A 26,319-nucleotide genomic window follows, 5' to 3' on the forward strand; every position below is an offset into this window, starting at 1 on the left:
TCAGAGATTCCTCCATAGGCATAAGGGGGCAGATGATGCCTACTGTCTGTCCTCAATGCATGGGGGAGCCTCTAGCGATTTTACTTATGTTTTTAGTTTTCTTCAGGAGGCGGGCCTCCTTGCACAGTTATAAGTAATTGATATTTTATACTTTTATTTTGAGAGTTTTATTCCTGCTAACGGGTTTTACAGTAACTTTATTTTGAATGTGCACTTTTTATGTGCAGCATCTTTTACCTTGTTGTCCAGTGGCATATGACCCTGGTAGTTGCACTGCCAGATTTTAATTATATTCAATCAGTCAAATTGAGCTAAACTATGATAGCAGAACCACGGATGTGTTGGTGGTGGTCAAGTTTTATATACACAGGAGCTGCATACCATTTTCCATTCCTTATTTGCATAACAGTTATACAGTCACAGTATTTGCATGGCTTGATGTTTATGTCTGTGAGTTGAAGTCAGGATTTTGGGGACTTGAATGGTGAGTGAATGAGTGTGGCTCATTCAGCAGGCAGACTTGGGTTAGTTTCTCCTTCTACCAAGTTGTCTCAGGTTCTCTGGACTCTACCTCATCCCATCCAAGGGTGGGAAAAGAAAAAATGGGAGAAATGGAGTTCCCCCGAGCTAAGCCCTGTATTGGACTATATAGCCCCACTAGGGTTACAGGAGGGAGCTACCCCTCCCGGCACGGCAGCCCGGGCGAGGCTCGAACTTGCAGTCCCCCGATCACAAGTCCAGCGCGCTACCACTGTGCTACCGCGCCCCCTGGTGGGAAAAGAAGTATCAGTGCTGCTACTTAAAGCTACAGCACTGTACTGTATAGAGAATATTGCAACAATACACATATAGAACATAGCTACATAAGAAACAAATGTATATTATTCATAGTACCATTCTTTACATATGTGGAACATAACCAAATGACAAAGAAACTGTAGTATTTTTAATCATGATGAAAACAATACAAAATACTTGAGATGTAATACACACACATGTATAATGTGACATTTCTCTTGTATTCACTGATGTTATTACTTTCTGAGAAGACAGTGCAGTACATTTTTTTCAGCCATAGTACCATAATTCCAGGAACTCAAAATAACAGTTGTATTTACAAGCCGTGTGTCATGTATCTAAAAGAAATCACCCTAAATCCAGATACTGCATATTCTCCATGAACTGTACTGGCATGCATTGAGAACCTGCACTCGCCTTTTGTTATGAATGCTAACTGATTTTATATAATCCAGTGAGGATCCACTATACTGTATAATAAACTGTTATCACAATTATGGGTGATTCTTGTTACAAAATCACATTCAGAAGAATACTTTTAAAACTACAGTATATGTCCATTACTACATGCCCAGTCTCAGTGTGCTTGACAGGCTGCAGCAAAAATACTTCCAAACACACACACACACACACACACACACACACACACACACACACACACACACACACACACACACACACACACACACACACGCACACACACTCTCTCTCTCTCTCTCTCTCTCTCTCTGTCGTCGTCGTCTAAGCTGACTTCCCTCCTGTTATGTAAATTGCAGTATATATTTTTCTTTGAGGAAGATCGTCATACATAATATAAGAGAACAACAAATGAAATGGAAAGGTAACTTTTAAGAGCTAACTATGCATATGGGTACACTGGGAACAAAATGAAAGACATACTGAAAGTATTTTAAGGAAAATCTGAACTAATACTGGGAGATCAGCAGAAAAATGTAATACCAAAATTTACACACATTTCTTCCTTAAAGCTATACTTTCTTTCTGTGTGTCTTTAAGTGGCTTTTTAGATGACTCTTCTGTCTAAAGAGACTTTTACACACTGAACACTCAAAGTCTCTCTCATTAGTGTGAATTTTCATGTGCCTGTTGAGGTTTCCTTTTTGGGTGAATTGTTTTCCACACACATCACATGTACACCTTTCCTCCCCTGTGTGAATCTGTCTGTGCTTCATCAAGCTATTCCTGTGACTGAATTGCTTCCCACAAAATTCACAGTGAACATCCTCAGCACTTACAACCTTGGGTTTGGCACACTTACTACATCCACTGTGTATGTGTTCGTGATACCTAGATGTAGTGGCATGTTTCTCATTTTCATCTCCCACTGTCACTGTACCATTATGCTCTACTGTGCCTTTGTGGAGTTTACGATGTTCAATTAGTTTGTGTCTACAAGGTAAGTGCTCCCTGCAAACACCACAGATATATTTTTTCTTGTACGAATGCATGAATATGTGCATACCTAGGTGGCATTTTTTCAGGAAGCTTCTTCCACACTTTTTGCAGACATACTGACCTGTTGAAAAGGACTTTGTATATTCAGGTGCTGGACAAGGCTCCCTATATTCCGGTGTTGGAAAGGGTTTTCTATATTCGGACACTGACGTAGGCTCCCCAGGTTCTTGCCTCACATCCTCGATCTTGATATCAAGCCTGATTTCCAACTCTTCAGCCACTGCATCTGAGGTGGTGATAATATTCACATAACTGAAATGCTAATGAAATATAGTTCTCAAGTGTGTACAGGCAGCCCTCAATGTAAGTCAAAGATGTGTTCTAGACTCTCATAACTTTATACATACAATGGTCACTTTAACTTGGGGGAAAGTAGTAAATCAGCTCTACAGATAGAAAAGGAACTTTAACAAGCATTATTCATGTGGACTTATAGCAAGGACTTATTGTTCACAGAATGCTTGAATACTGTTTGGGGTCACCTTAAGCCTTTCAAACAACCTCCGCACAGACATAATAAAGAAGCCTCCTCCCCTGAGCTCACATTACATATTCCAATATTAATAAATGCAGATAAAACAAAATTGATGATATCTAGGGTTGGTGGCGGTACTGTCAAAGACGAGGGAGAGTGGCCATGTGCAGTTTGCCACAAGGGCGTGGGAAGTAATTCCATCTTGTGCAGTGTGTGTGATAAATGGGTGCATAAGAGATGTAGTGGTATCAGAGGTAGACTGCGAGATAATGCTGATTTTATGTGTACGGCGTGCCGGGGTGAGCAGGTGGAGATCGTCAGACGTGAAAGGATTGAACTTGCTGGTGAATCTCTTGAGTGTGTGGAAGAGTTTTGTTATTTGGGAGACATGTTGTGTGCTGGAGGTGGGGCTGGAGCTAGCTCTGTGGCTAGGGTGAGAAGTGATTGGAAGAAGTTCAGGGAGCTCTTGCCTCTCCTGACATTGAGAGGGCTCTCCCTACGTGCTAAGGGATCTTTGTATGCAGCATGTGTTAGGAGTGTAATGCTGTATGGTAGTGAGACCTGGGCAGTGAAGGAGGAAGACATTCGCCGGCTCAGACGTACTGAAATGACAATGATTAGGTGGATGTGCAGTGCGTCCCTGCGTCCAAGGCCTGGAGGGGTTGGGTTTACAATGGAAGAGTTGAGAGGTAGGATGGAACTGGAGTGTATTGGTGTTGTGATGAGGAGAGGTAGATTGAGGTGGTTTGGACATGTGGAGAGGATGGGGGATGATAATTGGGTGAGGAAGGTGAGAAGTGTTAATATTGGGGGTGGGGTTGTGAGGGGTAGACCGAGAAAGACATGGGACGAGGTCATTAAGTGTGACCTTAGGGTTAAGGGACTGAACAGGGAGGCTGCAATGGATCGTGCAGCGTGGAGAGCCGCCATTAGGTGACCAAGGCCGACACATGCAAGCATGTTGGAGCCTTTAAAAACGAAAACGAATAAATCAAACCACCTGGAAAACTTCATGACCTCACATCTGACCACCTTCCCACTATTATATTTCACTTTCATTGCAAACTCAGACAAAAGCTATCTATCTATATCTATTTACTGCCAGACGCCTTAATCCCGTAAGGGGTGGCCACAAACAAATCGCCTCCACCCTGTCCTGCTCCCGGCTCACACACCCCTATCTCATATACTTAATAAGTATATAAATATGTAAATAAGATCATAATACAGCAAACAGGGCACAATTCACAGATAACATATAACAAGCATTGGAAATTATCAGCTTGAACTCTCCAATCACTGACAAAACAACCACATCCTTCAACAGAATCTTTACCACAGACCGAAGTCCCATATCCCTCATGGTAACATGACAAGTTTCATCATCATCCAGACCTCCTTTCCCACCCTAGGGCAGGGTGAGGAGTAGCAATGTCCAGACAGCCCATATTGCCCAATCCAATGGGCCACACTTCCACTCACTCATCATTCAAGCCCCCGGAATCCTGGCATTATCAGATACACCAAAAATATTCACCACGTTCTGTAGCTTCACATAAATGTATCCGACAGAGTCAATCCAGATGCTGTCACGCTAAAAAGGGGTGCCAAATCCCTGATCATTTACTTCTCTTCACAGTATTCATCCAGCCAGCCCGATTTCTTGTCAGTTCCCTAGCCTCACCAACTTCCAAACTTCTATTCCTCACACACTCATCCACCATATCTCCACCTTCTCCTTGGCCTACCTCGTCTCCTCCCTCCTTCAGATTTGCTCAGATATACATTTTTCACCACTCTATTGTTATCCATTCTCTCCACATGACCATCTCGGTACACTCTCTTCAATTCTGGTATCCACAGACTTCCTCACTCCACATCTTTCACGAATCACATTATTTCTTATCCTATCCACTCTCTGTACTCCACGTATATTCCTCAGCAGTCCTATCTCCACTGCTTTCACTCTTGACTTTTCATTTTCATGCCACACCATAGTCTCACATTCATATGTTAAAGTTGGCACTAACACTCCTTCGTGTAAGCCTCGCGCAGCTGCAACACTCAAGCCTCTGTTTCTTATCAAGGCCTTCATTGTACCAGGTACTTTCCTTCCTTGGGTCACTCCACTTTACACTTCTTTTGCACATTTTCCTCTCTTTTCTATCACTGTACCCAGGTATTTGAACTCTCTCACCAATTCCAGTCTCTCTCCATTCACTGTAACATCACACTGGGAGACACCTTCTCTCTCAATAACCATCACTTTACTCTTTTCTGCATTTACTCTCAAGGCACAATGCTCACGTACATCAGCAAAACTCTGCACTGGTCGACTAAGTTCTCGTCCAGTATATGCAAGTAGTACTGTATCATCAACATACAACAAATTTAAGATGTTCCATCCATCACCATTCATTACCAATGCCATCCCCCTCTCCATTACTCATATTTTTACTTCTCTCGTCACCCCATCCATATATATATTGAACAACCACAGGGACATCACATAACCCTGTCGCACGCCCACACCGATCGTGAACCATCTACACCGTACGTGCGCAAAACTTTCCACAATCCCTCTCTGTCCACTTTGTTGTATGGCCAGATCCATAAATGCCATAAACACCTTATGGTCCCTCTCACAAGCCTTCTCTGCTATCTGTCTCACTGCAAATACTTGATCCACACATCCTCTACCACACCTAAAGCCACCCTGTTCATCACTTCCTCAGACTTCTGATATCTCTCTTACTTCCTCTATAATAATTCTTCCATACACCTCCCCTACCACATTCAATAAACTTATGCCATGATAATTCTTGTACTCACTTCGCTCACCTTTATTTTTGTACAGGGGTACCATTACAGCCATTTTCCACTCTGCTGGCACAGTTTCACTCATCCATGCCTTCTTACATACCTCCAACAAGCACTTCCACTCTCTCCACTACACTTAATCATCTCTGCATACATCTCATCAGCCCCAGCTGCTTTCTTATTTTTCAGCTGCTTCACTGTGCTCTTCACCTGTGCAAGTGTCATATCTCCTGTAACTGCATTCCTTCTCTGCACATCCCCCAAAACCAATCATGCTTACAGCTACTCTGCTCTCTCTTTTCCCAGTCATCAGGCTTTCAAAATATTCTTTCCAATTGGTCCTTAGTTCATCCCCATGGGTTAATAATCTACCACCTACATCCTTCACATCATCACATTTCTCTCCGCTTTCACTTCTACATTTCCGCACCCCTTTCCACAATAACTTCCTATTTTCAGAGTAGTTTGCTTTCATTTTTGTTCCTTGATCATCATTTACCTCCTTCTTGCAGAGAACACTTGAAGGAATTGTTGAACATAGAGAATTAAAGTAATGCGAGTGTAAGTGGCTGGGGAATGGCTGGAAGACAAAGGGATGTAAGAAGAAAGAAAGAAATCAGCAGGATGGAAGTTGTGGAAGCAATGAAGAAAGTTAAAAAGCTCCAGGAACTGATGCAGTGCAAGGTGAAACGCTGAAGCATGGGGGAGAGATAGCAGAATGGATGTGGAAGATGTGCAGATTGGCCTGGGAGGAAGGTAGAGTCCCAGAGGATTGGAAGTCGGGTATAATTATTCCCCTATATAAAGGAAAAGGGGAAAAAGAGGTGTGTGGTAATCATAGGGGCATTTGTCTTCTTAGTGTCATAATAAAGCATATGGTAGGATACTTATCGACAGAGTTAGGGAAATAACAGAGGAATTAGTTGGAGAAGAACAGGGAGGTTTTAGGAAGGGAAAAGGTTGTGTAGATCAGATATTCATTCTTAGATCTTTAGTGGAAGTTTCTAGAGAAGGGAAAGAAGTTGCACGTGGCCTTCATGGATTTGGAGAAACCATATGACAGGGTGGATAGACAAGGATTGTGGAAAGTATTAAGAATATATGGAGCAGATGGGAAGTTGTTGAATGCTGTGAAAAGAATGTATGAGGGTGCAGTGAACTGAGTGAATTTTTCTATTTGAGGGTTGGATTGAAACAGGGATGTGTTATGTCTCCGTGGTTTTTCAATCTGAATATGGATGGGGTTATAAAAGAGATACAAGGTGGGGCAGTGGATGTTGGAGCAGCCCTAATGAGAGAGAGCAATGTTTGGAAACTCTCTGTACTGTTGTTTGCAAATGATACTGTGCTATTACGACGAAGGGGAGCTGCAAGGCTTGGTGGATGAGTTTGGGAGAGTGTGTAAGAAACGGAATTTAAAGGTGAATGTAGGGAAGAGTATAGTTATGGTCTTCGAGAGAGATGAAGTCAGTGAATGTACAGTGAGGTTGGATGATGAGGAAATTGAAAATGTGAGTGCATTTAAGTATTTGGGTAGTATGATGAGTAAGGATGGAAGTTTAGAGAGAGAAGTGCTTGAAAGAGTACAAGAAGGAAGAAAGGTTGCTGGTTCCTTGAAAGCAGTGATAAGAAACAGGGAAGTGAGCATGGAAGTGAAAAAGTTACTACATTACAGTATTGTGATACCAACTCTAACATATGGAAGTGAAGCTTAGACCTTGTTGGAGGGACAGAAGTCAAGCGTGAGAGCAGTGGAAATGAGTTATTTGACTGGAGCATGTGGAGTCACATGGAGAAACAGACTGACAAATGAGGACGTGAAGAAGAGTTGTGGTGTTGATATGGATGTGATAGGAAGTGTTGGGAGAAACACAATGAGGTGGTTTGGCCACGTGAAGAGGATGGAGAGTAAGGGATTGACAAGGAGTGTGTATATGAGTGAGGTGGAGGGGGGGACAGGGAGGGGGAGGCCAAGGATGAGATGGAGGGATGGAGTGGAGAGGTATATGAGAGAGGGGGGTGTGAGCTGGGAGTAGGGCAGTGAAATGGTGGGGAACAGGCGACATGGAGGTGATTTGTTTGTGGCCATCCCTTACGGGATTAAGGCGTCTGGCAATAGATAGATAGATTTTTCCTCTTCGCTAGTCTCTTTACGTGCTTCTTGCTCTCAGTATATTCAGTTCTTATTTCAGTTGAACCCCTGTAACTTGTAACCACTCTAGCCACTTCCTCTTTTCCTCCACTGCTCTCTTAACCTCATCATCCCACCATGCCTTACCTTTCTTCTTTGTTGTTACTCTTGCCACAACACACACCACTTTTGCATTTCTAACTAAGCAAGTCCCCATATGCATTCCACAGGCTATCCAGATCCATTTCATTCCAATTCACTGATTCTAACTCCTCCCCTACTTTGGTCCTGTATTCATCTGCCATTTCTTTGATCCTCAGCTTTTGGACTCAATCTTGCTCCTTGGCTGCTCCTCTCTCCTGGTGCACCTCACTCCTTTCAGCTTGATCTTGCATACTACAATCATATGATCTGACAGACCTCCACATCGTCCTCTCACAGCCCTCGTATCAGCAACCATTCCCAGTATCGACCTCTCTACGAGCACGTAATCAATCAGGCTCCTTTCAACACGATCTCCGTTCCCTCTGTACCATGTATATTTATGTGCATCTTTGTGTTCAAAATATGAGTTACAAATGCACAACCCCCTTTCCTGGCACATATCCTTCAGTTGCTTCCCATTATCATTTTCTCCTGGTTCTCCATTACAACCCATTATGTTATCCTCAGGACCAGTGCCTACTCTTCTTTTCATATCCCCCATTACGATCACTTTACAGCTCCTGGGCATTTCTCCCATTGCTTCATCCAGGTCATCCCAAAACCTGTCTTTCTCTGTCTCACTCCTGTTCTCACGTGGTGCATACGCTACAATCACAGCCACTTTCACCTTCTCAAACTTGAACTTGACATACATACACCTTGAGCTGACACATTTGTAAACTCTCATCCCACTCTGCCACACCTCATTCACCAACAAAACAACTCCTTCCTTGCATCTTCCTCGCTCACTCATACCCGATCTTACATATTTCACACCCTCCCACTCCTCCACTTCACACCCTTTCATCTAGCTTCACACAGTGCCATCACAGCATATCTTGCTCTTTTGAACACATTCACCTCTTCCACCCTTTTGCTCTCCTTATTCACACCTCTCACATTCCACATGGCCATGTCAATCTGCCCATTTGGTTAGAGCCTTGGGCAGGTATTGGGCCCTCCGAGGCTTTCTGAAACAACTGCCATGAATTAAGTGATTTTGGATAGGGGAATCTGGAAGTCATTTTACCTGGCCAAAACCCTGGTTATATGGTTACCACCCAACGTAGTAAATGGTTTCCTGGGTACAGGAAACCATTTGCCTTGTCACTTAGTGTTAAAACCACAAGGCATCCCTACATTGAGTGAGTGAATGATGGGCATCCACCACGTAAGTTTCAGCTCCAACTTCTCTTCACAGATTAAACAACTTCAAGAAATGAAAAAAGTAATATAAAATGAACACACAGTCCATGTTGCTGTGGCCCCAAGCTCATGTGGACATAAACCTGGTGGACTGCTGCCGCAGGCTGCCTTTCACCTTTTGAGGGGTACAGAGGGAGATGTATGACCAGACAATAGAGCTGCATGGTTATATTGGTGCCACCACATGAAAGTGTCCTTCTCCAGCACAAAAGAATCTGTTTTGTTTTCGTTTTCATTTTTAAAGGCTCCAACATGCTTGCATGTGTCGGCCTTGGACACCTAATGGCGGCTCTCCATGCTGCACGATCCATTGCAGCCTCCCTGTTCAGTCCCTTAACCCTGAGGTCACACTTAATGACCTCGTCCCATGTCTTTCTCGGTCTACCCCTGATAACCCCACCCCCAATATTAACACTTCTCACCTTCCTCACCCAATTATCATCCCTCATCCTCTCCACATGTCCAAACCATCTCAATCTACCTCTCATCACAACACCAATACACTCCAGTCCCATCCTACCTCTCAACTCTTCCATCGTAAACCCAGCCCCTCCAGGCCTTGGACGCAGGGACGCACTGCACATCCACCTAATATCATTGTCATTTCTGTATGTCTGAGCCGGCGAATATCTTCCTCCTTCACTGCCCAGGTCTCACCCAAAATAATACTACTGATGAAATGATACCCTAGATCACACAACAAACACCAGCAAATATCGGAAGACAATAATAAACACCCCATCAATCATGAGAAACAACTCTCATCAACCCTTGAGGCATTGCTGAATGATGGAACCATGCTTATAATGTAAGCATATGCAAAAAATATATATTTTGCATCGATTAGCCCCTAAAACACACACACACACACACACACACAAGATTGACCCCGAAGGAGACAAGTGGGTAAAAGAAATTGAGGAAGGAGGATAGGGCCTTATAAGAAAGGGGAAACAAGACCAATGAGAGTCAAGTTTACATCAGAAAGTGTAATAAATGAGATACTTAAAGTGACCTGGAAATTAAGCAAAGAGGCGGGGATGGAAAACATTATAATAAGAAAAGATCTGAATGAAGAAGAAAGAGAAGTTTTAAAATCATTAAAGGAAGAAGTAAAGGAAAAAAATGATAAGAGGACAGAGGAAGAATGTAATACTTTTTTTTTAAGAGTATTGGATATGAAAGTAAGGAAGTGGTATTTAAGGAAATAGAAGTGAAGGAAACTATGGGGGATGGCTGTGAAAGATCAGAAGTTGAGGAAGTGGTACGGACAGAGAGTAGGAGAGAAGAGGGTATTAAAAACGTCAAAAATAATTTGAAGGTGATATATACTAATGTTGATGGTTTCATATCGACAAGGATCGAAATTAACGATTTCTTGAGAGAACATGAACCTGATGTCATGTGCTTTGTAGAGACCAAATTAAGAGAAGATATTGATGTTCATTTGGGAGATGGTAAATACAAACTGTGGAGAAAAGACAGAAAAGAAAAAAAGGGAGGAGGAGTGATGATAGCAGTGAAGAACAACATAAATGTAGATACTGTGGAAATGGGAGAAGGCAGGGCTGAAGTGATATATATGAAATTAGAAACTGGAGAGAATGTTAAGAGAGACATGGCGGTAGTGTATGTTCCCCCAAAGACGAGAGCATGGAAGGATGACAAATACCATGAGATGTTGTCAGATATGGCTAGCTACTTGCAAAAAATAATTGAGAAAAGCAATAATATAATTTTGGTGGGTGACTTTAACTGTAAAGAGGTGAACTGGGAGGAATGGTACTCGGGAGGCGGCGAGGATTCGTGGGGCACTATGTTATTAAATATAATAATGAATAATGTGATGACGCAATGGGTCAAAGAAGAGACATGGTTTCGAGGTGAGGACACACCAGCAAGGTTAGATTTACTGTTCACCAAAGAACCCGATGTAATAGAATCATTGAAATATCTGTCCTTTAGGAAAAAGTGATCATGTGGTCACTGAGTTCCAGATGTTATTAGGGAACGTCGAGCCAAGAGACGAGCTTCATAGACGGAAGATACAACTTTGGGAAAGCAAATTTTACAGGATTGAGAAACTTTTTGAAAATGCAGATTGGAGAAAATTCAGAGAAACAAGAGAGATACAGAGGAAGTGGGATATCTTTCTAGACCTCTATAATTTGGGAGTGGAAAAATTTGTACCAAGAGTAAGAGGGAAAGAAAACAGGAAAAAGGAGTGGTTTAATAGAAGGTGTATGATAGCAAAAAAAGAGAGAGATAATGTGTGGAACACTTGGAGAAGGAGAGGTAACAACAGAACAAAGGAAGAATATAAAAGAACAAGAAATGAATATACAAGAATACGTTGAGAAAAAGAAAGGAATTTTGAAAAAGGTATAATTGACAAATGCAAGGATGAACCCAAACTGTTTTATAGATTTGTTAATGGCAAACTGAAACAAAAGGAAGGAATCACCAAACTGAAAGCAGAAGGAGAGGTCTTTAAGGATGCGGCAATGCAAGCAGAAATAATGAACAAACATTTCCAGTCAGTTTTCGCTAAAGAAAAGGAGATTGTGGAAAAGGAGGGAGTGATTAGAAATGTTCCAGTGATAAAAGATATAAAAGTGGAGGTGCAGGAAGTGTATAAATTACTGAAAACTCAAGATGTAAGGAGAGCCCCAGGACCTGATGGAATTTCTAATTGGATACTGAAGGAATGCAGAGAACAACTGGCGGATAAAATTCACAGTTTAATCGTATGCTCACTGGAAGAGGGGAAAGTGCCACAAGAATGGAAAAGGGCAAATGTGGTACCAATTTACAAGGGAGGAAACAGGGAAGAACCCCTGAATTATAGACCAGTGTCTCTAACCAGCATGGTCGCAAAATTGTGTGAAAGAATCCTGAAAGACAGATGGATAAAATATCTGGAAGAGATGAATATTTTGGCTGAATGTCAGTTTGGATTCAGAAGTGGAAGGTCATGTGTTTCTAACTTGTAGAGCTTTTACTCAAGAGTGATTGACGTGGTACAGGAGAGAGACGGTTGGGTGGATTGTGTGTACTTAGACTTAGAGAAGGCCTTTGACAAGGTACCTCATAAGAGATTAATGTGGAAACTAAAATATATAGGAGGACTGAAGGGGAAACTTCTGGAATGGATGAGAGACTTTTTGAGAGACAGACAAATGAGGACAGTAATAAAGGATAGGATGTCTGGATGGAGGGAAGTAACAAGTGGAGTCCCTCAAGGCTTGGTGTTGGCGCCAGTAATGTTCCTGATTTACGTAAATGATATGGTAGATGGAGTGAACAGTTATGCAAGTCTGTTTGCTGATGATGTAAAGATCATGAGGAAGGTAGAGGTTGAGGAGGATTGTAAAATACTGCAGGAGGATTTGGATAGGATATACAATTGGAGCTGGATGTGGGAAATGAAATTTAATGTAAAGAAATGGAAAATATTGGAAATGGGTAAAAGTACCAGGAGGCCATCACAGAATTATTTGTTGGGTAATGAATTAATCACAAAAAGGAGAGAAGAGAAAGATTTGGGAGTGCTGGTCCAAGATAGTTTGTCACCAGAAAAGCACATTAACAAGATAGTTGGAGAGACTTATAAACTCTTGACTAACACAAGAGTAGCATTTCATTATATGGATGAGGAGATGATGAAAAAATTGATAGTGGCCATGATCCACCCCAGGTTAGAATATGCAGCGGTAGTGTGGTCCCCACACAAAAAGAAAGATATAAACAAGATTGAGAGAATACAAAGAACAGCAACCAAGATGGTCCCTAGTCTGACAGACCTGTCATACAGAGAGAGGCTGGAAAAGCTGGATTTGCCTTCCTTAGAGGAAAGGAGAAAAAGGGGAGACATGATTGCAGTGTTCAGGACCATGGTGGGAGTAGATAAAATTGACAAAGAAGATCTGTTTGTATGGGATAAGAGAGCAACAAGAGGACACGGAATGAAATTGAAAAAGTCAAGCTGCTTGAAGGATATCAAGAAATATAGCTTTCCTTACAGAAGAATAGATTTATGGGATAGCCTGGACAAAGAGATCGTCCAGTCTAAAAACTTAACCGAGGTTAAAGCTAAATTTGACTTATTGAGAAACAGCGACGGAAACCCACGAGCATAGTACATTCCGTGTATATCACAATTAGGTATATTAGGTAAAAACTTAAATATTTGGAATGACTTAGACAAAGAGGTGGTGCATGAAAAAAACATTCATGTGTGTAAAGGTAGACTTGATAAATGTGGATATGGAGACAGGACAACACGAGCATTGCTCAATTCCTGTATACTACAAATAGGTAAATACACACACACACAAGTGCTGCTCTTTCACCACTACCATCATCAAAATTCAGATCTCTTTTTCCACCTAGGGAACTCATAACAAGTCCAGGAAATGATTTAAAAAAGATAATAATAATTACAAAAAAAATCCATAGACCAGAACACAAACATTCATTGTAACCACCTCAGTCACATAGCCACAAATACCTTACTGTCTTCAACTTTTACAGGATGCACAACCAAACCCCTGATGTCTGGATAAGTAGTTATACTCCCAAGACTCATGCCAGGAAACCCACCCTACGGCTCAGAGCAATATCTCTGCTTTGCACATCATCCAAAACCATGGAAAAAAAGAACACCCCCTACATCCTTCTACCTGAGTCCCTAATCCCTCAATACATGAAACCTTTCCTAAGTTAAAAGAAGGAAAAAAATCTGGTAGAAGCAAGAATTTAAAAGATAACAATAACTGCCCATATTAAAAGAGTTACCATTTATCCTACACCTGCATCTCATAATTTCATATCTTGACCCCCTTCAATCTGATAACGTATTTTTTATTTTCCCCGAATGATTTTATTTAGCAGGGCAGTGAAATGGCGGGGGACAGGGCGCCATAGAGGTGATTTGTTTGTGGTCACCCCGTACGGGATTAAGGCATCTGGCAATAGATAGATAGACAGATTTTATTTAGCTTAGGAGAGTTCCCTTGAAGAGAGGACATTACTGAAGTCTCAGCCTACTGTAACTCCTGCATTTTGAGAACTTTGTCCTAAGGTGAACAAAAACACCTGAAAACAGTATGCAGAAAAGAGAAAATTAGCCACTGGACTGAATGTGTAAAAAAAATAAATCTATCTATCTATCTATCTATCTATTGCCAGACGCCTCAATCCCGTTTGGGGTGGCCACAAACAAATCGCCTCCAAGTCGCCCTGTCCCCCGCCATTTCACTGCCCTGCTCCCAACTCACACCCCCCTCTCTCATATACCTCTCCACCCCATCCCTCCATCTCATCCTCGGCCTCCCCCTCCCGCTTCCCCCCTCCACCTCACTCACATACACTCTCTTCGTCAGTCTTTCGCCCTCCATCCTCTCCACATGGCCAAACCACCTCAGTGTGTTCCTCATAACGCTTCCTATCACATCCACATCCACACCACAACGCTCCTTTATATCCTCATTCGTCAGCCTGTCTCTCCACGTGACTCCACAGGCTCCTCTTAAATAACTCATTTCCACTGCTCTCACTCTTGACTTGTGTCCTTCCAACAATGTCCAAGCTTCACTTCCGTACGTTAGAGTTGGTATCACAATACTGTCATGTAGTAACTTTTTCACTTCCATGCTCACTTCCCTGTTTCTTATCACTGCTTTCAAGGAACCAGCAACCTTTCTTCCCTGCTGTACCCTTTCAAGCACTTCACCCTCCTAACCTCCATCCTTACTCATCACACTACCCAAATACTTAAACGTACTCACATTTTCCAATTCCTCACCATCTAACCTCGCTGTACATTCACTAACTTCACCTCTCTCAAAGACCATCACTTTACTCTTCCCTACATTCACCTTTAGGTTCCGTTTCTTACACACTCTCTCAAACTCATCCACCAAGCCTTGCAGCTCCCCTTCGTCTTCACTCAACAACACAGTATCATCTGCAAACAACAGAACAGGGAGTTTCCAAACACTATCCTCTCTCACCAGGGCCACTCCAACATCCACTACCCTACCTTGTACCTCTTTTATTACCCCATCCATGTACAGATTGAACAACCATGGAGACATGACACATCCTTGTTTCAAACCAACTTTCAAAGAGAAAAATTCACTTAGTTCACCATCCACACGCACTGCAGCCTTTGCACCATCGTACATACTCTTCACAGCATTCAACAACTTCCCATCTACTCCATATATTCTTAACACTTTCCACAATCCTTGTCTATCCACCCTGTCATATGCCTTCTCCAAATCCATGAAAGCCGCATACAACTTCTTTCCCTTCTCTAGAAACTTTTCCACTAAAGATCTAAGAATGAATATCTGATCTACACAACCTCTTCCCTTCCTAAAGCCTCCCTGAATAAATAAATAAATAAATAAATAAAAAAAAGCAACAAAGCCTGAATGACAACCATGAAAGAAGAAAATTTTAAAACACTGTATACCTTCTTGTAGGAAATTCCACTGATGTAGTCTGGAGCCCAACAACTCAGCCTTCTCCTTTGACAGTGACAACTCTCTCGCCAGATCATTCAACTCTTCTCGACTTAGCAAGTGTGGCTTCTTGGATTCTGGTTTGTACAGTTCATCTCTGTCATTCATATCGGGATCACTGCATTCATCGGAGCTGTCACTTTTTTCGCCTGCAGCAGTAGCTGGCGGAACTGGCACGGCAAAACACAAGTCATGGGGCACTGGCTTCAGAGCAGACTTACAATCTGGATATACAATTTTTGATTTGTTTTTCTTTGAGAAACCAGTAATTTTTGTTAAACAAAAGTAGCAGTCAGAGTGATGATTTGTTGGCTCATGCCATACCATTGGTACAGCAAAAGGCATTTCTTTCCTTTTGCCATTCAGCCACTGAGTAAGTCCTAAATGACACATGGCACAGCAAACATGCGGTGCCCAGCTCTTGTCTTGACCACCAACTTCATATCCAAAATAATATCTGTAAGCAATTTTCACTTGGTTGGAGAGGTTCTTGCGCTGGCCACGTAGCATGTATTTTCCACAGATATAACAGAAGTTGTCAGGGTGGTTCACACAGCCTTGCCTATTCATGATTTCCGTAATAACATCAGTTTAACCTGAAAATATTCAAAAAAAATTTATAAGCTGGAAATATCTGGATATTATTCATTCGTCCATCCATCATCCAATCCTACGTTGCCCCATAAGAAGCGTAGGAGCCTGTGGCTAGGCAGTTGGTCCTGACATTTAAGATGAGTGTGACCAACCTCACTCATCCCTTAGTGGCATTACGTGAGCAATAAACCCCAACCATCCCTTGGATATAAACCTTCACTGGCTCAATCTGATTGGAGCACAATAGTTACCCACTAAACCACCAGGCGCCAAAATCTGGTTATATGGTTACCACCCAACGTAGTAAATAGTTTCCTGGTGTACAGGAAACCATTTGGCTTGTCACTCAGTGTAGAGTCACCCATAGGCAGAAGGAAGAGGAAAGAATGAAGGAATGAAAGACAGAAGAGGGGGTGTAAAGTCACCCATAGGCAGAAAGATGAGAAAAGAAGGAAGGAAAGAAAGATAGAAGATGGAAGGAATGAAGGATGGAGGAGAGGACAGAGCAGACACCCGAGAGCAGCACTAAATTCAGTGAGTGGATGGCGAGTGCCCCCACCTACCACAATTTGGATATTATTTGCATAAAATATATTCTGAACTTTGTGAATTCTGAAGAGACAAACAGTTCGTGTGCACAGCATTTAAAATCTTTAATGTCAAGTTATTAACGGCAATCCAATTTTTTTTTTTTTTTTTTTTTTTTTTTTTATGCGAGGAAGAAGGAACCAAAGGCCATGAGCCCGCAGTAACAGTTCCCTCCAAGAGAAAAACAAAATACAATAGAGAGCCAAATTCAAGATCCGATCATTTTGAGATGCCTGGACACTACGTTTGAAAGACTGGAGATCATAGGCAGAAGGAAATACAGACAGAGGGAGACAGTTCTAGAGCTGACCTGTTGCATAAATGAAAGACTGGGAGTAACGGTTAACTCTTGCATTAGAGAGTTGGACAGAAAAGGGATGAGAGTTTGCTGCCAGACGGGTGCTACGCGCCCGTCGCAGAGGTGGAGGAATGCAAGCAGACAGTTCAGAGGAGCAGTGACCATTAAAGTAGCGATAGAAAAGAGACAAAGATGCAACAGTGCGGCGAAGAGACAGAGGTTGAAGGGAGTCAGTAAGAGGAGGAGAGTTAATGAGACGAAAAGCCTTTGACTCCACCCTATTGAGAAGAGCTGTATGTGGGGAGCCTCCCCACACATGAGAGTTGTACTCCACACAGGGGCGGATCAAACCCCTGTACAGAGTCAACAATTGTGCAGGGGTAAAGAAAGAGCGGAGTCGGCTTAGCACACCCAATCTCTTGGAAGCAGATTTTACAAGAGATGTAATATGATCTTTCCAAGATAAGTCCCGAGTAAATGAAACCCCAAGCATGTTCAAGGATGATGCAGGATTAATCTGAATATTATTAAACATTAGTGGGTATACCTGTGGAAGATTTTGTCGGGTTGATAGGTGTAAGAACTGAGTCTTAGATGCATTAAAGACAACCATATTATTTTTACCCCAGTCAGAGATATGAGCCAAGTCAGACATTAGGTGTGCCATAGCCTCATCCCTTGTTTCTTGAAGTAACTGTTGAGATGGGCGTTGCGGGAACCGAATGGAAAGATGAAGGGTGGAGTCATCAGCGTATGAGTGGATAGGGTTAGATGTACAGCTTAGAAGATCATTGATGAATAAAAGGAAGAGAGTTGGTGATAGGACAGAGCCCTGAGGAACACCACTGTTGATAGATCTAGGAGAAAGAACGATGGCCGTCTACGACAGCGGCTATAGAACGACCAGAAAGGAAGCTAGCGATGAAGGCACAGATAGAAGGATAGAAACCGTAGGAGGGCAGTTTGGAAATTAAAGATTTATGCCAGACTCGATCGAAAGCCTTTGAGATGTCAAGTGCAATGGCAAAGCTTTCGCCAAAGTCCCGAAAGGAGGATGACCAGGAGTCTGAAAGGTAGGTGAGAAGATCGCCAGTGGAGCGTCCCTGACGGAACCCATACTGACGATCGGAAAGAAGGTTGTGATAGGAAAGATGCCTTAAAATTTTTTTATTAAGAATTGACTCGAAAACTTTTGAAATACAGGACGTTAAAGCAATTGGACGATAGTTGGAGGGTTGGGAGTGGTCACCCTTCTTTGGGACTGGCTGAATGAGAGCAAACTTCCAGCAAGAAGGAAAGGTACAAGTTGACAGACAAAGGCGAAATAGTTTGCCTAGGCAGGGTGTAAGCACAGAAGCACAGTTTTTGAGAACAACAGGAGGGACTCCATCAGGCCCATATGCCTTGTTAGTACTGAGGCCAGTAATGGCAGAAAATACATCAACTGAAGAAATTTTAATGTCAGCCATGAGGAAGTCAGAGGGGGAAGTGATGGAGGAACAGCACCGGAATCGTCTAAGGTGGAATTGGAGGAGAAAGTCTGTGCGAAGAGATCTGCTTTATCAGTAGAAGAAACAGCTACAGAACCATCAGAGTAGAAAAAGAGGAGGGAAGGATGATGAGGTAAAGTTGTTAGAAAGATTTTTGGCAAGGTGCCAGAAGGAGCGAGAAGAATTCGAGTTGGAGAGTTGAGAGCATTTAGTATGGATGAAATTATTTTTAGTAGAGCGAAGAACAGACTTAGCACGATTCCGGGCAGAAAGCGTAAAGATTATGTGATTCAGGGTGGGTTGGCTCCGGCACCTTTTGTAGGCCTTCTCCTTGTTGCGGACAGCATTAGAACAAGCGTGATTAAACCAAGGCTTTCTTGCGTTAGTCAAAGGATATGAGAAAGGAATGTATGCTTCCATGCCCGAGAGAATAACCTCCGTAATGCGCAAGGCACACTCAGATGGCTCACGGCCATGGAAGCAATAATCATTCCAGGGAAAATCAAAGAAGTACTGCCTGAGGGCCTCCCAGTCCGCAGCTCCAAAATGCCAGAGACGACGTTTCCCTGGAGGGTCCGCAGGCCGTACTGGAGCGATAGGACAGGTTAAGGTAATAAGGTTGTGATCGGAGGAGCCCAACGGAGAGAAAAGATTAACAGAGTAAGCAGAAGGATTAGTTGTGAGGAAGAGGTCAAGTATGTTGGAGCTCTCTCCAAGGCGGTCAGGGATACGGGTAGGGTGCTGTACAAGCTGCTCTAGGTCATTAAGGATAGAAAAGATGTAGGCTTGTTCACCAGGTGGATCCGTGAAAGGAGAGGAGAGCCAAAGGTGGTGGTGAACATTGAAATCTCCAAGAATGGAGATTTCAGAGAAAGGAGAAATGGACAGAATTACAGTAATCACTCTAATATCCGGACGCCCAATATCCGAACATCCCTACTATCCGGACATAAGAATGTTTCATACTGTACTTTTTTCCATACTATACTTACCTCATTTCACTCTTTAATGTCCTTTATTGGTGTGAAAAGGGTGTTAGGAGCTAGGCATGTGCAGTAGGAAGGTGTTTTTCTGAGTTAGGCTAGGTTAGGGTCCATAAGTACCAGTCCAGGAGCCAGTCACCAGAATGTTTATTATTGTATGAACCTACTTCTAAACCCTCATTTTATGTTTCTTTTGCATTTATTTCAGTCATTTATGTGCCTTATTGGTGTGATTTGGGTCTTAAATAGGTGCTATGCATGTCCAGAGGGAGTTGTATAGGTGTTTCTCTGAGTTAGGGTCCATAAGTACAAGTCCATTAGCTGGGGCCCAATATCCGGACAACCAATATCCGGACCTACCTATGGCTCTATTACGTCGGATATTGGAGTGATTACTGTATACTGGGCTGGAACCAAGCAGCCCAGTGTAACAGAATAATACACAGACCTGAATACCTTAACATCCAGGAAAATTCTGACTCTAGATTCTTAAGCTGGCAAGAAAAAAACGAAAAACACATCACTGTAAAGTAGGTACTATAATTTTCCACTAACATGATGCCTTGCTCTTAAACTGTCACTGTCAGATTATTTTATTTCTGGAATAAAATAATCTGACTATGGCAGTCCTTTTGTATCTAATGGTAGGTGATTATGTATTATCCATTTTTCCTTTCTCTATCATGATGCCTTTCTTATTCCATTTCTGATACTTTTAAATGATTTTAATCAATGAGTAAAATTTCTTGTATTGGAAAGGTTATAAGTTCTTCATCTTCTAGTGCAGCCATCACAAATACCATAGCAAAACTGACAGTCAATAATGTTACCCAGCCAACCCCTTTGAAGCCATACCGTAACTATTTCACTCTAATGGCACAGTTATTATTTTATTCTTGCTACCTCCAGACAATATTATTCAGTTTTAGAGACTTTTCAAACTGGGAGTTATATATAGACTTCATTAACCTCTTCAATACCAGATGTGTCCTTGAAAGCTAAATGAAAGTGTCTGGAATTAGCTTAAATAAAATAAAAACTACATCACAGACCTGAAGGGATTAAAGTACAGGAGTTTCTTTTATCATACCCCATCACATCCTAATTCACATCCCAGAAGGGTACAAACCACTTTTGAAGCCTTGACCCTTTTCATTTTATTTGGCTAACTAACAGACAAGCTTACTACACTGAAGAGAAACCTTGAGCACCAAACATGTTATAAATGATCACAAATAACATTGTAAAAACAAGCAACTTTATACAGTACTTCATTCTAGCTTACAACCAGCAATTTTATTCAGCTCACAGGAGCTCCCTCCAGCCAAAGGGTTACGGTACCTTTTTGCTTCTCTGCCATGGACATCCCATCTACCATACTTCACAGCCAAGACTAGTATCAATCTCTCCCTCTCTTGAAGTCTTAATGCACTTTGTCTTCTGGTACAGCCATGATATCTGAAATTAAACAATGAATTAGTTCATGGGCAGAGGAGTGACATTAGGGATAATGGCAAAAGGAAGGAAATTTCTGCACATGGAAGAGTAATGAGAAGGGTGGATGGTGAACTGAATGAAAGGAAGGCAATGATTGACTGTGTGTTTGTGGATGAAAGGATGCGAAGATGTGTAATGGATGCAAGAGTATATAGAGGTTGGGGGAGTGGACTTTCTGACCACCACCAAGTGGTGGTCAGAATCAAGGTCTAAGTAAAATGGAGAAGTAGAAAAAGGGAAGGACGGGAGGAAGGAGTAGATGTAAGGAGAGTGAAAAGGTTACAAGAGGATGAGAAAAAGGCAGAATATAAGAGAGAAGTGGAGGAACGATTGGGTACATATGAATTGGAGCAGATGGGGGAGGTGGAAGGTGTGTGCAAGAAATTCACAGAAGAAATATGTGCAGCATGTGAGGTGGTGTGTGGGGTGAAGAGAAGATGAAAGGGGGTGCAAGGAATAGCATGGTGGAATAAAGAGGTGAGACAGGCTGTGGTACAAAAGAAGAAAGCATATAATGAATGGATGAGAAATGGAGGCTTGGAAGAAATTGAGAGACGGAAGAGAGAGTCATGTAGAAATGAAGAGAGAGGTGAAAAGATTAGTAAGAGAGAGTAAGAAGAGAGTGGATGAGGAATTTGGAAGGAATTTGAGTGTCAACTGGAGGGAATGTAAGAAAATGTTCTGGAAAGAGGTAAAGAGTGTGAGACAGGGTGGCAATGAAGTTAGTAGAGGAGTGAAAGATAAAAATGGTGGATTACTAGTGCAGAAGGGAGAAAAAGTGAGCAGATGGAGAGAACACTTTAATGAATTGTTGAACATAGAGAATGAAAGTAATACGAGTATAAGTGGCTGGGGAATGGCTGGAAGAAGGAGGGAGGTGAGAAGACAGGAAGAAATTAGTAGGATGGAAGTTGTGCAAGAATTGAAGAAGTCAAAATGGGGAAAGCCCAATGGATGAAGTGTGTGGTGAAATGCTGAAGCATGGGAGAGAGACAGTAGTAGAATGGATGTGGAAGATGTGCAGATTGGCCTGGGAGGAAGGTAAAGTCCCGGATGATTGGAAGTCGGGTATAATTATTCCCTTGTACAAAGGGAAAGGGGAAAAAGAAGTGTGTGGTAATCATAGGGGCATTTGTCTTCTGAGTGTAAAAGGAAAAGTATGTGGTAGGATACTTATTGACAGAGTTAGGGAAATAAGAGAGGAATTAGTTGGAGAAGAACAGGGAGGCTTTAGGAAGGGAAGAGGTTGTGTAGATCAGATATTCATCTTAGATCTTTAGTGGAAAAGTTTCTAGAGAAGGGAAAGAAGTTGTATGCGGCCTTCGTGGATTTGGAGAAAGCATATGACAGGGTGGATAGACAAGGATTGTGGAAAGTATTAAGAATATATGAACTAGATGGGAAGTTGTTGAATGCTGTGAAGAGTGTGTATGAGGGTGCTAAGGCTGCAGTGCGTGTGGATAGAGAACTGAGCGAGTTTTTCTATTTGAAGGTTGGGTTGAAACAGGGATGTGTCATGTCTCCATGGTTGTTCGATCCGTATATGGATGGGGTTATAAAAGAGATACAAGGTAGGGCAGTGGATGTTGGAGTGGCCCTAGTGAGAGAGGGCAGTGTTTGGAAACTCTCTGTACTGTTCTTCACAGATGATACGGTACCATGTTGTTAAGTGAAGACAAAGGGGAGCTGCAAGACTTGGTGGATGAGTTTGGGAGAGTTTTAAGAAACGGAATTTAAAGGTGAATGTAGGGAAGAGTAAAATTATGGTCTTCGAGAGAGGTGAAGTCAGTGAATGTACAGTGAGGTTGGATGATGAGGAAATGGAAAATGTGAGTACGTTTGAGAACTTGGGTAGTGTGATGAGTAAGGATGGAAGTTTGGAGGGTGAAGTGCTTGAAAGGGTGCAACAAGGAAGAAAGGTTTCTGGTTCCTTGAAGGCAGTGATAAGAAACAGGGAAGTGAGCATAGACATGAAAAAGTTATTACATAACAGTACTGTGACACCAACTCTGACATATGGAAGTAAAGCTTGGACATTGTTGGAGGGACACAGGTCAAGAGTGAGAGCAGTGGAAATGAGTTATTTGAGAGGAGCCTGTGGAGTCACATGGAGTGACAGACTGACAAATGAGGATGTGAAGGAGCATTGTGGTGTGGATGTGGATGTGATAGGAAGCACTGGAAGAAACACACTGTGGTGGTTTGGCCATGTGGAGAGGATCCAGAGTGAGGGACTGACGAGGAGAGTGTATGTGAGTGAGGTGGAGGGGGAGAGAGGGAGGGGAAGGCCAAGGATGAGATGGTGGGATGGAGTGGAGAGGTATATGAGAGAGGGGTGTGTGAATTGGGAGCAGGGTAGTGAAATGGAGGGGAACAAGGTGATCTGGAGGCGACTTGTTTCTGGCCAGCCTGTGTAAGGGATTGAGGTGTCTGGCAATAGATAGACAGATAGATAGATAGATAGAAAAGCCTCAGTCTCAGTAATTATACAGGGACCTGTTAATACCAAATACATTACTACTAAAAATCCAGTACTACACAAATCCAGTAAATTTGTATTCACTTTCAAAAACCCTGGCAATAAGGGCAAAAAATATATAGTATTTATGAGCTATGGCAACTCATACTGTAATTATTGTATATCACACTGACAACTAAAAGGAACAATTCGTTTTGTTTCATTTTTGAAGGCTCCAGCATGCTTGCATGCATCAGTCTTGGTCACCTAATGGCAGCTCTCCACGCTGCTCGATCACAGGCAGTTTCCCCATTTAGTCCCTTATCCCTAAGGTCACACTCAGTGACTTCGTCCCAGGTCTTTTTTGGTTTACCTCTTGCTACCTTACCCCTAACATTAACACTTCTCACTTTCTGCACCTAATTATCATCCCCGATCCTCTCCACATGCCCAAACCATCTCAATCTACCCCTCTCTCATCACAACAGTACCATCTACCTCTCAACTCTTCCATCATAAACCTAGCCCTCCCAGGCCTCGCACTCAGGGATGCACTGCACATTCACCTAATCATCGCTATTTCTGTATGTTTAAGCCTTTGAATATCAATGAGTTTTTTAAGATTTTTATTCTTATATGTGTCCAACACTGGGCATAAACCTCACAGTCCATTCCCTGAGGCCCAGCAGTCCTATGTTCCATACACCTTATGTCACCATTTTGAATTAGTACCCACAATTACTGTGAACACTGTGCATGCTAGGATAGTCTCATTTATAACTGGTGATATGGTACAGTACAAATTGCACATTATTGTTAAAAGACTGGCAGTTACGTGCAGGAGGAATGCCAATGAAGACTTCCGAAGGTGGCCATTTGTGTGTAAAAAGATTGAGTAGAGTATGCCAGTTACCTAACATGCACTGTGAAGTTGACCTCAAAAGAGGCAAAACTGTGTGGATTAATGAAAAAAAAAAAATTAATTTAATGTAAAAGCATCATTAATCACAGGACAAATTAATCAGTCTGAGAGGGGAAATCAGAAAAGGATGGCAGTTAATCAGATTACCAATTACTGTGCAGCAACTCATCTCCTATATGAGTCCTCTACTAGCTTACTAGTCTATGTAAGCTTTTATACACCCATTACATGGCTACTGTTTCTACAACTGACTGAGAGCTCAAAATACTAACCAACACAATGGATGATACCAAAGCACAACTGAGGTACTCAGAATCTGTAGATACACTTTGCCATGGGGCCCAAAACCCATATTTCCCCACAGTCTTGTTTCTACATGATCCCACTTTCATTGGTGCCTACTGTGCTGATGTACCATACTTTATGAAATTGCCATTAGGTCAGTTCGCTGGTTTGTTTACAATCATTTTTTGCCAACACCTCATAGGAAAGGGGGAGGGAGCATGGCTGAGACCCAAAATATTATCATCATTATTATTATATATTATTATCTGTCTCACTGCAAATATTTGATCCACACATGGTAATTGAGAGAGAAGGTGACTCCCAGTGTGATGTTACAAAAAGAGTTCAAATACCTGGGTACAGTGATAGAAAAATGTGCGAAAGAAGTGGAAAGCAGAGTGTCACAAGGAAGGAAAGTAGCTGGTATTTATGAAGGCCTTGATGAAAAACAGAGGCATGGGTGCTGCAACTGTGCAAGGCTTACATGAAGGAGTGTTAGTGCCAACTTTAACATATGGGTGTGAGACTATGGTGTGGCATGAAAATGAAAAGTCATGAGTGACAGCTGTGGAGATGGGACTGCCGAGGAATATCTGTGGAGTGCATGGAGTGGATAGGATACAAAATAATGCGATTTGTGAAAGATGCAGAGTGAGGAAGTCTGTGGACACCAGAATCAAAGAGAGTATACTGAGGTGGTATGGTTGTGTGGAGAGAATGGATAATAACAGTGGTGAAAAAGGTATATCTGAGTGAATCTGAAGGAGGAAGGAGGCGAGGTAGGCCAAGGAGATGGTGGAAGGAATTGGTGGGTGGGTGTGTGAGCAAGAGAGGTATGGAAGTCAGTGAGGGTAGGAGACTGACAAGAGATACAGCTGCCTGGATGAATGTTGTGAGAAGTGCATGATCAGGGATTTGGCACTTCTTTTTAACTGCTGAATCCAGCAGTACAGTCTCTAGGACCCCAACCCCTAGCACCTCAGAGCCACCAGAAATCATCTATGCTAACATTGATGATGATTTACAGTTATGGTAACTCAGTCTACAACATATGGGGAGAATGGGAGTGGGAGCAGTCTACATCCATCGATACAGGTACAGCGAACAAATCATGAGTTTCCTACCCTTATAACTCCAACCTGGCCCTCTCCCCCTCATGACTGCCAAGTTGTTTTGCTAGGTATGAAGTGCTATGACGAGGATGTGAAATTATGGGCCAAGCTAATGAAAAATGGGAACAGTTTTCATTGTTAGTACTAGAATATGCTATTTCAGTCATTCATTTTCTATTAGGTACAAGAACTAAAACTTAATGGGGCGGGCCATCGGACATATATACCAGATTATCAACTTTACTGGATTGGGCTTCCCCCCAACTGATCTGGTATTGAAAGGATATACTGTAATACAATTTTCTTAAACAGCACTTCCTTCTCAACTCTGTTATAGGGGAGATGACATGACAATACAACAAGCTGCAAGAGATTTGTCAAAAGAAATAACAATGAGGCCATGCAAACCTGTAGCTATGCTGAGGTTGTTTGGACATGCTGAAAAGTCAAAA

The 26,319-nt window shown here is 42.2% G+C and overlaps 1 protein-coding gene across 1 annotated transcript; it reads right to left on the reverse strand.

Moving 5' to 3' along the window:
- Window positions 1–1,673: 1,673 nt before the first annotated feature.
- On the reverse strand, window positions 1,674–26,319 carry LOC145411572 (uncharacterized). The gene is made up of 4 exons (XM_080281581.1): window positions 26,276–26,319; window positions 20,903–21,051; window positions 15,592–16,236; window positions 1,674–2,500 (listed from the first exon to the last, which is right to left on the reverse strand). The coding sequence occupies exons 3-4, from the start codon at window positions 16,208–16,210 to the stop codon at window positions 1,788–1,790; spliced, it is 1,332 nt and encodes a 443-aa protein (XP_080137707.1). The 5' UTR covers window positions 16,211–16,236; window positions 20,903–21,051; window positions 26,276–26,319; the 3' UTR covers window positions 1,674–1,787.

Source organism: Coenobita brevimanus, chromosome 90 (genome assembly GCF_032717465.1).
Source record: "Coenobita brevimanus isolate Jiangsu-jjx chromosome 90, ASM3271746v2, whole genome shotgun sequence".
Taxonomy (NCBI): domain Eukaryota; kingdom Metazoa; phylum Arthropoda; class Malacostraca; order Decapoda; family Coenobitidae; genus Coenobita; species Coenobita brevimanus.